Here is a 17,105-nt window from a genome sequence, read left to right as displayed (position 1 = left end):
CAATGTGCGATAAAAAATTGGTACCACCAAATTAAGGTTGTGGTAGAGTGCTTAGTATCTCTTCATCCTAAATTAGAGTTCTCGAATTTGAATTCTGAAAATGGAGTCGTCTTTTGTAAGGTTACTTTATCCATAATGTAAGACTTTTCAACACGAATCTTAATCTAACCCCAAACATGTCGCACTGGAAAGTTCACTTTGAAGATAAAACGCTCCCTATAAAAGATGATTCCATTCTCAAATACCTAATCACGAGCCTCGTCCAGTCTTGGACTCAAATTTTGATATTACAATAAGGAAAAAGAAAAGAAAAAGACTACCGGTCTTGTTGAGGAGTAATTGACCATAGGTTGATAATACCCCATTTCTAGGTAATCTCTTTTCCTATGTTCTTTCCCTTTTCCCCCGACATTTACACGTGAAAAAAGGCCCTTCAAATTCAATCAAACAATTGTCCGTCGTTGGAGTCCATCCAGTTAACACAATATTATACAACATTATATCTGAGAGAAACATATAAAAAGTATATAAAAGGTGCTTATAAATAAATATATGCTAAACCGGGTAACAAACTAAAAATATGAATTACGTGACGTAAATATTTTCTCCCAAATGGACCTAAAGCGTAATTATCCCTTCCCATTAAAAAAGGAAAAATTACGCTCTATGTCTATTTTTGAAAATATTTATGCCCCGTAACTTATACTTTATGTATAAACACCCGATTTAGTCCATATTTGTATATAAATATCTTTACACACTTTATACAAGATTGATACACTATGTACTCCCTCTATTTCAATCAAAGTGTCTTAGTTTGACTAGACACAGAAGTTAAGAAATAAGTAGAGATTTTTAAATCTTCTGATCCTAAATTAATTATGTGTATAATATACTAAAATGTCCTTCAAATTTTGTGGTTATAAACTTGTCAACTTACAAAATATTACCAAAAAAGAAAAAATAAAATACTTAAATTGAGATGAAGGGAATATAATGTTTTCTGTTGTATAATATTATATATTGTGCTACATAGGCTAAATATTTTCAAAAGCTGTATATTTTTTAACATTTCCTTTTGAAAAAAAAAGCAGGTGGTTGACCCGTGAGTGTAATGACAAGTCGGGTCATTTCCTTTTCTAGCCAAGTCCATTGTATCACTTTCCTTTATACTCGTCTCATTTCTTGATCATCTATCTATTCTTCTCTTTTTTTTCGCCCCAATATTTTTTCTCACGATGGGATCTCTTCAACGCATGAATCGCCTTGTAAGTACCCATAATAAACCCTAATTACTTTAATTAATAACTTTTTTTTAACTACTTTGTGGGGTTTAAAAAGTTACTAATTAACTTTTTATTTTTATTTTTCTTGCTTCTCTTGTAATATTAATTGTGATTACTCATTTATTATCTTCTTGTAGTTTCAGTGTTTAACTAGCTCAAATCAATTAACTTAGAGAACCCTAAAACGAATAATTGCAAATTACTACCAGTTATTTAAAAGTTACTTATGTAGTTTGACTGGGGTACGGAGTTTAAGAAATAAAGAAAGACTTTTTGAATCTTGTGGTTTAAAAAGAGATAAAGATATTTGTGGGGTTATAGGTCATCTCGTTAAGCGTAAAAGGTAAAGTTTAAAGTTAAATTGTTGCCAGATAAGGAAATGTGTCGTTCTTTTTGGGACCGATAAAAGGAAAGTGTGTCATATAAATTGGGACAGAGGGAGTAGTACTAATTAAGTTTCTTATTTGGTTCTCTTGTGATAATAATGTCTTCAAAGTTGTGATTAATCATTAATTATCTTCTTATAGTTTCATCTTTTGGGATGAATGTTTGAATTTCAGCTCGTTCTGCGCGTTAAATGACTGATTTCAGTGTTTTAACTTAGCTCAAATCAGTTAATTTGCAATACCCTAAAACGAATGATTGAAATGGCTAATTAGTTAACGTTGTTGTTTTAATGAATACAACAACAATAACAACAACTACGCCTCAGTCCAGACAAGTTGGGTTGGCTATAAGAATCCAATATTTAAGCTCATTTCATATATCATTATACTAAAGAAAATAAAAGTAAAAAACTAAGTTAACTATGTATGTATATACTCCTTCTGTCCCAAAAAGATTGTCTTAGTTTGACTTGGGACGGAGTGTGGTCCAAAACAAGCTTTAGAAGTTCTCTAACAAGTCTATAATCCATCCTCCATGATAGTTAATTTTTACTGAATATGATAGTTAAATTTTCATTGAGCAAGGTTATTAATTCTTGGAGAGTGGAATGAAGTGGGGATTTGGGAACGATATTTAAGAATGATAATATGTAAATGAGTACAAATTGCAAGCAATCAACTATCAAGACAGAAGGGGAAGTTTGTCAATAAGTGGAATTCATGTACAGCTCGGATTACTATGAATCGAAAGGGAAATGATACAAAATAAAGGTAATTTAGGCGTTTGAGTTTTGATGGTCTACGAATGGTATTCTACCTTTGTGAGAAGGATTGAGGAAGGAGAAGGAAGTGAAAGAAGGAGAGAATCTGAAAGGGAAGTAGAGAGGAGCTTTACCAAGTGATGTGCATTTTTTTTTTTTGGTTTCCCACGTGGAGTTCGGTACCCGCACTGGGGCTCGACTACATCCGGATTTGCGCTAGGAAGTCCCACATTGGAGGTAAAGCGCTCCCTAACAAAGGCGAGTTCATACCCGCAGGACTCGAACTCGAGACCTCTGGTTAAGGATGGAGGAGTACTTACTATCTAAGCAGTGCAATTAATCCACGAGCATTCAAACCACTTTTAACTGCCCGTTGGGGTATAACTGTTCCTTCAACCTCCACAACTTATTCTCCAGCCATTTCCACTTATCCTCATTTTCCTTTGAGAATTTATCTAAACTTAGATTCTTCTTTAAGCACCCCAACAGAGCTGGATAAAAGTAATTGTCTACTATACTAAGGTTCCTAATGAGAACTCATGATTTTAAGTCCTCAAAAAAATTTCTCGGAGTCAGCTGTCATTTGTTCACAAAGTTTACTGAATTCTTCCTATTATAGCTGCAAAATTGTGTTCGTACCTCCAAGGAAATATTTGTGCATTGCACCACTCCACTATTAAGCTGGTAAGAGTATGATCAGGCATTTCCGTTTCCTGTTAGATGCACTGTAACTGCTATGAACTTATAAGGAAGTTCAATGCGCAACAGAAATAGAAATAGGAATTGAACCGAAAATGGACGTTTGTTGATGAATGGTCGAATTACAATCGAACTACAAGCTTAGAAACTATAAGACTTCCATTAACAAGCTTCCAAACTCCAATTCCTGTTAAGATAGAACCAGAAATGGTGAGAATTTGATAAAGAGAGAAGAAAGAGATCGAAGGAGAGGAAGAGAAAGAATGTAACAAATTACCAGTCCAAATCTAAGATCTGGCCCAGCTAGGGAAGGTTGTTATAACAACTTTGGCTTCTCTAACCATCCAGTTCATCAGGGCCGCCAATCCAATTAATGAAAATCTAATCTCGACCGTCCAACTAAAACTCATCGGCTGACTCGTACGCTGCCACGTGTCCTCCACGGCCTATTCAATATACACGCGAAATGTGTAACTCAAACCCTAAATCCCTCTTTCCTATCAACTAGGGATCTAACTCTAACTAATTTTGGTTTTTGATAGGGTGTGATTAAATGGTATAGTTATCTTACTTTATTTTAAAAGAAGTTATATGAGTTCCTGTCGAACTTGCACAACCCTGGGTGAGGTTTTTCTCAATTACAATGAGGAAGGTTAGCATGGTATGAATGGGTTGGAATGGAGACCTTAGTTGCATGGATTTGACTCCTTGTGGTCTTGAAAGGTTCCCATCGCCAATGTGATTACTGTTGGAGGAAGGCTCTTAAGATGCGCTAGTTATCAATGTTATAGTTTCTCAGGAGTTCGGCTCGAATCTAATTGAGTCCGATTAACAACTGATGGATGTTGTTGACCATATATATGTAATAGGGCATATTTCTACTAGTGATCAAGCATACTGATAAAAGAAAGAATAGACGATTAAAAAATGGCAATGATAAATAAATAAAGGAATTTTGGATAACAAGCCTTTCATCTTCTATTTTTCTTTGTAGAAACTTGTGTTCTTGAGACTTCCTGGTGGTTAAATAAACCAAGATTTCACCATGACTGCAACTTTAGAGAAACGCCAAAGCAAAAGTATGGGGTCACTTCTATAATTGGATAACTAGCACTGGAAACGTCTTTCACGCTTCGACTTTGATCGATATGGACTAGCACCACTCTCTTTATATACTAGTCAGATTACTTTGATCATATTCTCTCTAATATGATCAATAATGGGCATAGAGAGGAGCTCTGATACTAACCGTAATGAACTAAACTTACAACAACAACATACCTAGTGAAATTCCACAATGTGAGGTCTGGAAAGGATAAAGTGTACGCAGAGCTTACCCCTATCTCGGAAGATAGGGAGGTTGTTTCCAAAAGACCCTCGGCTCAAGAGAAAACATGACGAGAAAAGGTCAGATAAGCACAAATAGCTCAAAGCAATATGAAAAATGCAACTAATGAAAGCGAAAAAGCCCTGATAAAGCAGTCTGAGAAAAAAGAAGCAGTGGCTACCACAGATAAATAAGATAGTCGAAGTACAAGAAACAACATATAGCAGCAAGAATCAAAGGACAATAAACTGTGGATCAAAACTGCGACTACTAGTACGAAGTGATAAGCGGGACAACCTACTAGCCTTCTACCCTAATCTGAGTCCTCCATAGCGTCCTATCTAAGGTCATGTCCTCGGTAAGCTGAAACTGCACCATGTCCTGTCTAAGCACCTCTCCCCAATACTTCTTCGGCCTACCTCTTCTAAAACCGTCCATACCCAACCTCTCACACCTCCGCACTGGGGCATCTGTGTCTTTCTTCTTCACATGTCCAAACCATCTCAGCTGTGCTTCCTGTATCTTGTCCTCCACCGATGCTACTCCCACCTTATCCCGGATATCTTCATTCCTAATCCTGTCTAAACTTGCAAACCATATATTGCAAAATGAGAAGTTCAGTCAATTAGCGAAATTTGTGTAAAGCTCGGAGTAAAAATGAATCATAAGGGAAATGATACAAGAGAAATGGATTAAGAGGTAACTCCAGCAATTGAGTGTTGTTTTGATGGATTTCATGCCAGAAGAATCGAAATAAGGATGTCTACAATATCGACAGCAGCTCCACTCCCGCAAGAAGGTAAAACGAGAGAAACTAGGAGAGGAAGAATAGAGGAACTTTACTAAATAATATGCATTATGTGACAACAAGTAAGATGTATATACTTAGTTGCCATTGGCGCCATAGATCTGGAACTGCCAAAAGGTGAATTGATGTCAGCTGTCCAATTAATCCGTGCGCAGCTGATCCAATTGCAACACCTGTTGGTAATAATTGTTCTTTCAATCTCCACAACTAAATTCTCCTACCTATTCTACCTATCTCATGTCCCTTAAAATTCAATAAAAAAAATTGTGCAAGAGAAAAATGCAAAACAAATTATGCAGAGTAGTTGGTGTAGCATTTTTCCAAGATATTGGTAGAGAGTGAAGACCCCTAGGTTCTTATCTTTGTGGGTAGCATTTCTAATTCGCTATAAGAACTAGATCATGTATGGGACACAATTTTATTATTTTCAACGAGATTGTTGAAGGAGAGTCTTATCTTGTAACTTATGCTTGTCTAAAGATCCATTTCATTCCATGGTATCAAAGCCAGGCCCATCCCGATTCATTGTTTACCCGATGTTGGGACCCCATCTTATATTGTCCACGCTCCTGAGCATGCCGGGTGTTTGGGGGGGGGGGGTTGTTGATTCTCTCACATCGGTTGTGGCATGGGTGTTCGGTCTCCTTATATGGTGTTGGGCAATCCCCCCCCCCCCCCCCCCCCCCTCTCATGATCTAGCTTCTGGGTTGAGTTAGACCCAAGATCCATTTCTTAACAGAGTTTAATAGAGAGAAAATTGAAAGGAACAAAAGAATGTACAATTGTCTAAAAGGAGTTTCTGCAAAGGACATCAGAAACGTTTAGACCCACGATTTCACCCAAAACTTTTTGTTTTTAGTTTAGTTCTTTAGAGATCTATACATATTGAATCTGCAAAGTTGTGGCTTACATAAAATACATATCATAGAGATGAAAGTCACAATGTAGTTTTCTTTTGTTGTTTAGGGAACTATGATTTGACATTAAGTTAGCTGTTATATTTCAGTATTTGCTTCTTCTTCACCTTGTTGTTCATCTGAAGTATAATTCCTTTTTCATGAACATATGTCATAACTTATGCTGCCACTATGTTCAGTGTTTAACTCTCGTTCACCTTTTTATTCATGACCTTATGTGCTAACTTATTCTGCAGTTATCTTCCATCGTGGATTCATGTAACTGCATCATCGACCCACAGTTGCCTGCTGATGACTTGCTAATGAAGTATCAGTACATTTCTGATTTCTTCATAGCACTTGCTTATTTCTCCATTCCAGTGGAGTTGATATACTTCGTTAAGAAGTCTGCTGTTTTTCCATATAGATGGGTTCTTGTGCAGTTCGGTGCTTTTATAGTTCTTTGTGGAGCAACACATCTTATCAATTTATGGACATTTAATATGCATACAAGGAACGTGGCAGTAGTAATGACTACTGCAAAGGTCTTGACTGCGCTGGTGTCATGTATAACTGCTCTCATGCTTGTCCACATCATTCCCGATTTATTAAGTGTCAAAACTAGGGAACTATTCTTGAAAAAGAAAGCTGCACAGCTTGACCGTGAAATGGGTTTTTTTCGAACTCAAGAGGAGACAGGTAGACATGTGAGAATGCTGACTCATGAAATCCGAAGCACTCTTGATAGACATACTATTTTAAAAACTACACTTGTTGAGCTTGGAAGAACGTTGGCATTGGAAGAGTGTGCATTATGGATGCCTACGCGTGCTGGACTAGAACTTCAACTTTCTTACACTCTACATCACCAAAATCCAGTTGGACTCACTGTACCCATACAACTTCCTGTAATCAATCAAGTTTTCGGTACAAATCGTGCCGTGAAAGTATCACCAAATTCACCTGTCGCAAGACTTCGACCTACTGGGAAATACATGCCTGGTGAGGTGGTTGCTGTCAGGGTTCCACTTCTGCATCTGTCAAACTTTCAGATTAATGATTGGCCTGAGCTTTCAACAAAGCGCTATGCTTTAATGGTTCTGATGCTTCCTTCAGACAGTGCAAGACAATGGCATGTTCATGAGCTGGAGCTTGTTGAAGTAGTAGCTGATCAGGTTCGATTTTTTATTGGAAATTTCTTAATATAATATTTTATGGTTTCTCCTTTATATAAGTTTGGATTCAACACAACCGTGTTGACATACTTAGTTTTGGGTGTCAAATTAGATATGGAGAAGAACAATTACAAAAATCTGAGAAATTCATTGTCTGATAATGTGCAACAGAAATTGCACAGCGGAGTTGTTATTAGTATTATACGTATTATAAATTGGAATTGCACAGCTGAATTGTTAATACTGTTATTGTTATTATGAATTTTTTCAAAGATAAATCAAACAGCCGAATTATGATGATCTTTTTTTGCATCTTTTGTCTGTTGATTGCTTTTCGGTGAGTGAATAGTTACGCTGGGTTGCAGATGAGTGTATCATAGATTCATAGTAAATTTTCTGGTAGGACCTTAACTCCTTGGCTTTTTCTTTCATAGCTGACAGTATTAGGAGCATGGGGAGTAGGATCTATGGTATATAGAAATGTCAGGAACAACCTTTCTGAATTAATTGGATATTCCTTTCTTGGTACATAAAACTTCTTGTAGTATATGTAGTTTTCTTCCAAGTACTTTTATCATATGAAGTGAAAATCACATTTGAGATAATGTATTTAAGTGTGTAAAAGCAAATACTACTGAGTTGTTACAAAAATGATTCTTCAATGGAGCCGTTCAAAATTTTTACATATCTGGTATCTTACTTCTCCATTGGAAACTTTACAAACGTAATCCTTTCATTCTGTCTCTGGTAATGCACTGTTCTCTGATGAAAGGAATTAGCTCGCTAGCAAGTGCACGCCTAGTCTTTGTTTTACTGAATAAAAATCATGATATTGTGTCACTTACAGGCAAAGTGTCCAAGTTTTACTGCTTTGTGCTGTTTGCCTTGTACAGTCTTCAGGAATTTTCACATTTTCTGCATAAATAAGTTGTTATGTTTGACTCTATTCCTGGATTTCCCCTGGTTAGCAATGGAAAATATAACTCAATCAACTATGCCTCAATCTCAAATTAGTTGAGGTCTGCAATATGAAACCTCTAAATCTATACCACTTCGACTCAGGTTCAAAAATCAGTTTTCAAAGAAATTCATCGTAATTGGACTATTTTTAGGCTTGCTGTTAACCAACTGTAATCCTCATTTGTCCAGACATTCCACTAGCTATTATGCTTTCATTGTGTAAAAAAGTAACAATTAATAAAAGAAAGAACAACTGAGGAAAAGACATCCATGTCAGCTTCTTCTCCCCAACCCTGTGCCCTTGCCAAGACAAATTTTTGCTTTCTTGGAGAAAACTCTGGAAACTGGAGACCTGCCTCCTTTCTCCTAATTTTGCATGTTCTACTTCTAGATATATAGGGAAATAATCTATTCTAGTTTTCAGTGTCTGGTCTCAACTAGTTTTAGGTGCTTATACGTCTATTTGATTAACTAAGAGCTATCCTTGAGTCATAGTGTGATTTAATATACACCTTGTCATTTCAGGTTGCTGTTGCTCTGTCACATGCTGCTATTTTAGAAGAATCAATGAGGGCTAGGGATCTTCTTATGGACCAAAATGTGGCTCTTGATCTGGCAAGAAGAGAAGCAGAAATGGCTGTTCGCGCACGTAATGATTTCTTGGCTGTTATGAATCATGAAATGAGAACTCCCATGCATGCGATAATTGCACTTTCTTCCTTGCTACAAGAAACTGATCTAACTGCAGAGCAGCGTCTGATGGTTGAAACAATCCTCAAAAGCAGCAACCTTTTAGCGACGCTCATCAATGATGTCTTGGATCTTTCAAGGCTAGAGGATGGAAGTCTTCAACTTGATATTGACACTTTTAGTCTCCACGCCCTATTTAGAGAGGTGCCCTTCATGCCTCCTCCTCCTCCTCCTCCTCCCCCACCCCCTCCACACACACGAACCCCCCCCCCCCCCCCCCCCCCCCCCCAACACCCAAAAAAAAAAAAAAACCTTTCTTTTCTTTTCACTAGCAAATTCTAGATTATCTGTCAGGAAAAAAACAAAGAGTGATGCATTAATGATATTTTGCTGGACCTACTAATTGATTTATGTGTCTGCTTATTGCTGTAGGTCCTTAACTTAATCAAGCCTATTGCATCTGTGAAAAAGCTTTTTGTCACGCTTAGTTTGTCATCAGATTTGCCGGAATATGTAATTGGGGATGAAAAACGGCTAATGCAAATTCTGTTAAATGTTGTTGGCAATGCCGTAAAGTTCTCAAAGGAAGGCAGCGTGTCAATTTCTGCTTTTGTTGCAAAATCAGATTCTTTAAGAGATCCTAGAGCCCCCGAGTTTTTTGCTGTGCCAAGTGAAAATCACATCTACTTACGGGTGCAGGTATGATTTTTACAAGCTTGATATACTTTCTATGATAGGTTAAGGGTGGTTACAAATTTGACATTTTAGACTTTTACTGTCAAATTTTTAGTTCTTGATATTTTTACTATGCTAACTACTACTTTCTGTAGTTTAGGTAAAAGATACGGGCGTAGGAATTAGTCCGCAGGATATTCCCAACCTGTTTAGCAAGTTTACACAAAGCCAACCACTAGCAACTACAAATACTGGTGGCACTGGGCTTGGCCTTGCAATTTGTAAGAGGTACAGGGATCCCAGTTCCTAGACGTTCTTTTCCGTCTGTCATTTCTTTTGCTATGTGGACTTGGTAACTGCTTCAAATTGAAGTTCTATTCTCTTATTGCATTTAGTATTGACACATCTTCTAATGGGCTGGAAAACAGGTTTGTCAATCTTATGGAAGGACATATTTGGATTGAAAGTGAAGGTCTTGGCAAGGGGTCCACTGCTATATTTATCATTAAACTTGGCATTGCTGGACGTGCAAATGAATCTAAGCTCCCCTTTGTGGCCAAATTGCCAGCAAATCACATGCTGATGACTTTTCAAGGATTAAAGGTTTTGGTTATGGATGATAATGGGTGAGTACTATCTGGACCTCTTTATCTCCAGCTCTTGTCTTGTCATGCTGTTATGTATCTGGATCCATCTCGTTCATGAGTTTCTCATCTTATGTGTATTAATCTATCTTACGTGAGACTGAACATGTAAATAGTTAAGAGAGGTAATAACGGGATATCACTTTTGGAAGAAGACCTAGCTTCTACTGAGTCTACGTAAGAGTAAGGAAGTTAGAATGTTAAACAACTATACGTGGATGTGCTGGCGACACGTACTTAGGAGTATATGCCTTTTCCTAACGTCAAGGAGAATAGGTGGTGGGAAAATGGACTTACAGTAGCAGGATCGGGAGAAGGGAAGGAGAGATGACCAGCCTACCCCTTGGGGCTCACATCATTATCTCTAGTTATAAGAAAGGAGTGACCAACTGGCAAGTAGACTTTCAAATCCATTATAAGTATATACTGCTCTTTCAAGGCATAAGAAGATGGAGGAAAAAGTTACTACATAAATTCTTAATACAAGTCTTTGGTAGATATGCATTGAATTAAAGGATGTCAGAGTCGATCTGGTTCGCTTTACTTTTTTTTTTTCCCTGAGACTTCTAGATCCAGAGCCAGTTACAGAGTCCCCTTTCTCTTAATACTAGATGGCTTATGCCCGTGCTGCGCACGGGCCCAACACTTCACATTATAGTGTATTTATGTATATTAATTGTGTTTAGATAGTGATAATATATATATATATATATATATATATATATATATATATATATATATATACCATGTTTAAAATACGATTAATATAACATTGTAGTTTGTGCTCCGTATCTAAAACTTTATTTTATTCGTGTTTGTTACGAAAATTTATTAATGTTTTTTAAAAAAGAAGACTTGTTTAAAAGAAAACTATTTTCTTCTCTTTGAGATAAAATAATAGCAATATTTAAGCATCAGTTGATACTTTCAATTTTAATTCGATTAATTTAAAAGTGTAAAATACATTATTTTTTATCAAATTTTGATTTGGATAATTCTAATTCAAATTATTAAATTAATTTTATATGTTTGAAACGAAACAAAGTGGAAATTAATTTTGTATTTAAACGAAGAAATGCTATTTTTTAATTTTTGGTAAATATTCTCGGTTTAACTCATTTTACTTGTCATGTTGTCTTTTGCATGGTTTTTTAAGAAATGTGAATTAGAATTATAATTTGACTAATTTACCTTATTCATTATTTGATTTTCATTTGATATTAATCTCTTTTCACATTTAGTAATTAAATTGTATCTTATTTTTTAAATATATATATTTTAAGTATATTTATTTTAATAAATATAACAAATAAATGACATGGCGGAATAGCGAATACAACAATTAAATATTTTGAAGAAAATTAATAATATGAGGTCCATGTTTTTTGCTGTGTAACAATTTCATTTGCTCTCACTAATGGGTTAATATGCATGTAACAATGAATTCGCTATTATTGACTTGATGGGGATACTTTGGGAATTACATGAATATTGTTTGATTTTTTAGTATATGGGGTGCACGTGTTTTTTTTTTTTTTTGATGTTGCCTTTTTTTTTTTTTTTTTTTTTTAATATTGGGTCCATCTTTTTTTTTTCATGAGTTTGGAGAGGGTGTAGTCCACTTTTTTTTCATGAGTTTGGGGACTGTGGGGTCCAGCTCTTTTTTTTTTTTTTTTTAAGAGTGACTGTCGACGAAGTACGGTTAAACCAATGTTTCTATATAGTAGAAAAATAGAAATATAATAAAATATTTCTATCTATATTTTTTAGAAGAGTTGGTAATATAAAGTATAAAACGTTATTTTTTTGCCCTTAAATAAAAAAGTGGGTGGGACCACAAAAGATTTTTTTACTCTTAAATAAAAAAGTGGGACTGAACACGGATAATGATCTTGCCTCTATAAACCGGCTCTTCTATATAGTAGTAATAGTAAAGTAATACATATAATTTTTTTATCAAATTTTGATTTGGACAATTCTAATTCAAATTATTATATTAATTTTACATGTTTAAGATGAAATAAAGTAGAAATTTGATTTTTTTATCTAAATGAAGAACTTCTATTTTTTAATTTTTAGTAAATATTTTTTGTTTAACTCATTTTACTTGTCATTTTTTGATTTTCTAAGCACTTTTTTTTTATAACATTGTTTGTTTTTTTAATATGGGATTCAATTTTTTTTATTAATATTGCTTGATTTTGTTAATATGATGGTTGGTGTTTAATATGGGGCCTTGAAGAACTTCTATTTTTTAATTTTTAGTAAATATTTTTTATTTAACTCATTTTACTCGTCATGTTATTTTTTACACGTTATTTTAGGGAAACGTCGATTAGAATTATAAGTTCACTAATTTAGCTTATTAATTATTTGATCTGCATTTAATATTATTTTTTATTTTATGACATTAATCTCTTTTCACATTTATTAGAGTAAGGAAAAAATGAAAAAGTAATTAAATTATATCTTATTTTAATATATAAGTATTTTAAGTATGTTGCTGTACAATAATTTCATTTGCTCCCACTAATGGGTTGATACGCATGTGGCAATGAGTCCATCATTATTGATTTAATTGTTTGATTTTCTAAGCATTTATTTTTTAACATTGTTTGTTTTATTAATATGGGATTCACTTTTTTTTTAATATTGCTTGATTATGTTAATATGGGGTCTACCTTTTTTTTCCCGTGAGTTTGGATGTGGTGGGTTCCATTTTTTTTTTTTAATACTGGTTGGTGTTTAATATGGGGCCCACAATTTTTTTTAACATTGTTTGTTTTTTTAATATGGGATTTACTTTTTTTTTATTGCTTGATTATGTTAATATGAGGTCCACCTTTTTTTCCTGAGAGTTTGGATGTGATGGGTTCCACTTTTTTTTTTTTTAATACTGGTTGGTGTTTAATATGGGGCCCACAATTTTTTTTAACATTGTTTTTTTTTTAATATGGGATTCACTTTTTTTTAATGTTGCTTGATTTTGTTAATATGGGGTCCACCTTTTTTTTAATACTGGTTGGTGTTTAATATGGGGTTCACAATTTTTTTTTAATATTAGTTGTTGTTTAATATATATGGGCCCATAATTCTTTTTACAATTTTTTTAATATGGAATTCACTTTTTTTTAATATTGCTTGATTTTGTTAATATGGGGTCTATTTTTGTTTTTTTTTTAATGTTGATAGAGGTAGCCTTTTGATTTTGATGATAGAGATTTGCTGATAGTTTTTAATGATATAGATTTGCTAGTAAATATGGATTTTGTGAGAAGCCTCAGCAAAATATTAAAAGGGGCTGAAGAAGATTGGAGCCTTCTAGATTTGAAAAGGAGATGTGAGGCTGACTTTACCATTTAGTAATTGAAATTACAAGAATGCCCTTGGTCGTCCTATAGGCATGACGACGAAAAGGGCCCTTAACTGGGGCTTCTAAATAGTAGAAATTTTATCCTTTTTATAAATGGAAGGCCAGTTGTTTTATTATCGGATGCAAATTTGTATGCGGTGATCCTGCGACTCTCTTCTTGATGTTGTGATCATAGCTTTGCTTTCCTTTTTTTATTCTCCCAACTTGATTATGTGAGTAGTTATGACATTGATTATCAAAATTATTTCTGTTTTGATACTCTTTCATGCAGGGTTAGCAGGATGGTAACCAAGGGTCTGCTTACACACCTTGGATGTGATGTAACAACCGTTGGCTCTCGTGATGAGTGCTTGAGAGTTGTTACACAGGAACACAAGGTAGTGTTCATGGATGTTAGCATGCCAAGCGTAGACTGTTATGAAGTCGCTGTAGTGATTCATGAAAGGTTTGGGAAGCGCCATGGCAGGCCACTTATTGTGGCACTAACGGGGAACACAGACAGAGTTACTAAAGAAAACTGCATGCGAGTTGGTATGGATGGAGTTATACTAAAACCCGTGTCAGTGGATAAAATGAGGAGTGTTTTATCTGAGCTTTTAGAGCATGGAGTTGTACTTGAATCTTAGTGAATGTAGGAAGAAAATGTGCAGAAACCATATGAAAATTCACCCAAATGCACGAGTCGTTGTATATAGTTCTCGGCTTTGGGCAGAAGGAAGATGTATTCTTGGTGATAGCACAAAATACTCACTTGAACAAGGTGTATGTATCTCATTAAACGCGATGCAAGGATAAAGTTGCTTGAGGACTTGAACAAATTTGTAGAAAGGAATTGGTTTTTCCACGTCAATTCATATGCGGAAGTGTTCATATTCCATGGTACTTTCATAAGATCTAGAATTGACACATCCCTTCATTTACTTGAATCGTTAGAAACATTTGAAATTTTTTCTGGAAACTGTATTGCCTTGGCTTAAAATTTGAGGCAAAAACATGATTGATCAATAGAGGATGTGTTTCCTTTCCGTTTCTTTTCTTTTTAATTTTTTTGGGCAAAGTTGCAAGTATACCCTTCAACTTTGCGATTTAGAGCAGATATAACCCTCGTTACAAAAGTGGTGTATATATACTCTTGCCGTTACAAAATGGTGCAAATATACATTTTTCGTTGACGGGGGGTTTTTTTTTTTTTAAAAAAATCATTTAGGCTATTTTTTAATTAAAAAAAATGCCACGTGACTTTAAAAAAAAGTCTACCCATTTTTTTTTAGTAGAAATACTTTTCTAAAGCTTCTCAATAATTTTTGTTTTGTGATGGGTCGGGTCTGATTCGTTTAAAAAATGGGTAGATTTATTTTTCTTAAAGTCACAGAGATATTTTTTTAAACGAATCAAACCCGACCCATCAGAACAAAAAAATTATTATGTGACTTTAGAAAAGTATGTCTAGGGTAGACTTTTTTTTTTTTAAATCACGTGGCATTTTTTTTAATTAAAAAATAACCTAAATAATTTTTTTTTTTTTTAAAAACTCATCAACGAAAAAGGTATATTTGCACCATTTTATAACGGCAGGGGTATATATACACCACTTTTGTAACGAGGGGTATATGTGCTCTAAATCGCAAAGTTGAGGGGTATATTTGCACCTTTAATTTACCAATTTTCAAAAAACAATATTTGCACCTTTGCCCTAAATTTTTTTACATTTCCTTTACCTCAGGGGTCAGGCAAATCCATAGTGTTTTCTGACCCTACTTGATAGCAGAGAGTGAACTGAAGGGGTCTTTGACTCTATGCGCCACAGAAGCAACAACAAATAACAAAACTAACTGGTCTTTCAAAAGGGGAAGGGTTCTCAAGTTGAATGTTGAAACCTTCACTTTTTTGAAGAAAAAATATATTCTTTTTCGGGGTTAAGATAGACCTTTTTTTAATTTATTTTTATTACTATTATTATACATGGGGAAGGGGACGGAGAACGGGGTAGGAGATTACAAGGGGGAAATTACATACTCACCGACAAAGTGAAAGTTTAATCAATCAACTTAACTATTAAGAGATCCCGGGTTAAGGTCGACTTGTAATTTGAGCTGAGACTTCTTTTTTGGTGTGTAACGTGACATAAACTAACCCGTTTGGCCATGAGAATTTTTCACTTTTTTTGAAAAAAAAATTCATTGTATTTGAAAATCATGTTTTCACTTTCGATATTCTTTGCAAAAACTATAACCAAACACAACTCTTACTTCAAAATTCCAAATAAAGTGAAAAAATATTTGATTTCCGTGGCCAAACGCCGTACTAAGTGATATAAGATGTAGTAACAACTTTGTTCTGGCTCTCCATTCGAGGTCAAATTGGTTAGAAGGTATCTGGTGTATTAAGCGGCATGGACAGTAGCACCAAAGTACTCCATCCGTCTCAAATTATTTCTCGTGATTATTAAAAATAATTATCTCAAATTATTTCTTGTGATTACTAAAAATAGTTGTCTCAAATTATTTATCGTTTTAGAAGTTCAAGGCACAATTAATTATTTTTCCCCATTTTACCTTAATAGAATTTTGTGATTAATGGAGATGACGCATAAATAGTGTAAGCATTTAATGGAGAGAGATTATAACGTAGATATAATTAAGGGTAGAGTTAGTCAAATACATCTTTTAATTAATATTTCTTAAGGGGCGTGTACAACAAAAAAGCGACAAATAATTTGAGACGGAGGAAGTGTCATATTATCAACGAAAACTAGTAATTTCTCGGTTCAACTTTATATGATGCAGTTTGATTGCGCACAAAATTTCATTTTAAAAAATTTTGTGATATAAAACAAACATAGATATTTTTGTAAGAGAATAAAATGAGAAGTTTGAGAAGTTTAAAGTTAAATTATTTCGAAACATAGAAATAGTTTTTTTTTTTTTTAGAACAAACTAAATTGGAAATTACATCACGCAGATTGGAACAAAGGGATAGGGAGTATCAATCAGTATCACGTACTCAACTATCCATACGATTCAGCATACATACTCTTAGGAGTTTGTTAGACAAATTGTTTTATGTTTGACTGGTAAATTATTAATGTGATAAAGATGTACATATTTGACTCTAGCTTTCTCATAACTCAAACCCCCCCCCCCCCCCCCCCCCCCCTAACAAAGGCGACATATTGGGGTTCGAGTAAATTTTGATTTCCACCAGAAAGTATCTACTGGAGTAATCGTTTCTAAATAAAGGTGACTCTGTACCCAATAAGATTCAAACTCAAGATTTTTAGTTAAAGATGAAAGATTACTAAACACTTTACTACAATCTTTGTTGATGACACTTATTTCTATATTTTGCGGTTCGGAGTCTAACTCTGTTCTTTTTGTGCATTTGGGAAAATAAATAAATGAAGAATTTAATATGAAGTTATAGAG

The 17,105-nt window shown here is 34.5% G+C and overlaps 1 protein-coding gene across 1 annotated transcript; it reads left to right on the top strand.

The window, feature by feature from the left end:
- Positions 1–1,110: 1,110 nt before the first annotated feature.
- Positions 1,111–14,705, top strand: LOC132636534 (ethylene receptor 1). Its single transcript, XM_060353451.1, has 7 exons — positions 1,111–1,268; positions 6,421–7,338; positions 8,824–9,192; positions 9,421–9,687; positions 9,824–9,951; positions 10,092–10,289; positions 13,952–14,705. The coding sequence occupies exons 1-7, from the start codon at positions 1,239–1,241 to the stop codon at positions 14,304–14,306; spliced, it is 2,265 nt and encodes a 754-aa protein (XP_060209434.1). The 5' UTR covers positions 1,111–1,238; the 3' UTR covers positions 14,307–14,705.
- The last annotated feature ends 2,400 nt before the right edge of the window (positions 14,706–17,105 follow it).

The sequence above is a fragment of the Lycium barbarum genome, chromosome 4, assembly GCF_019175385.1.
Source record: "Lycium barbarum isolate Lr01 chromosome 4, ASM1917538v2, whole genome shotgun sequence".
Classification (NCBI taxonomy): domain Eukaryota; kingdom Viridiplantae; phylum Streptophyta; class Magnoliopsida; order Solanales; family Solanaceae; genus Lycium; species Lycium barbarum.
The sequence above is the reverse complement of the archived record's forward strand: the minus strand, read 5'-3'. Positions and strand labels throughout refer to the sequence as shown.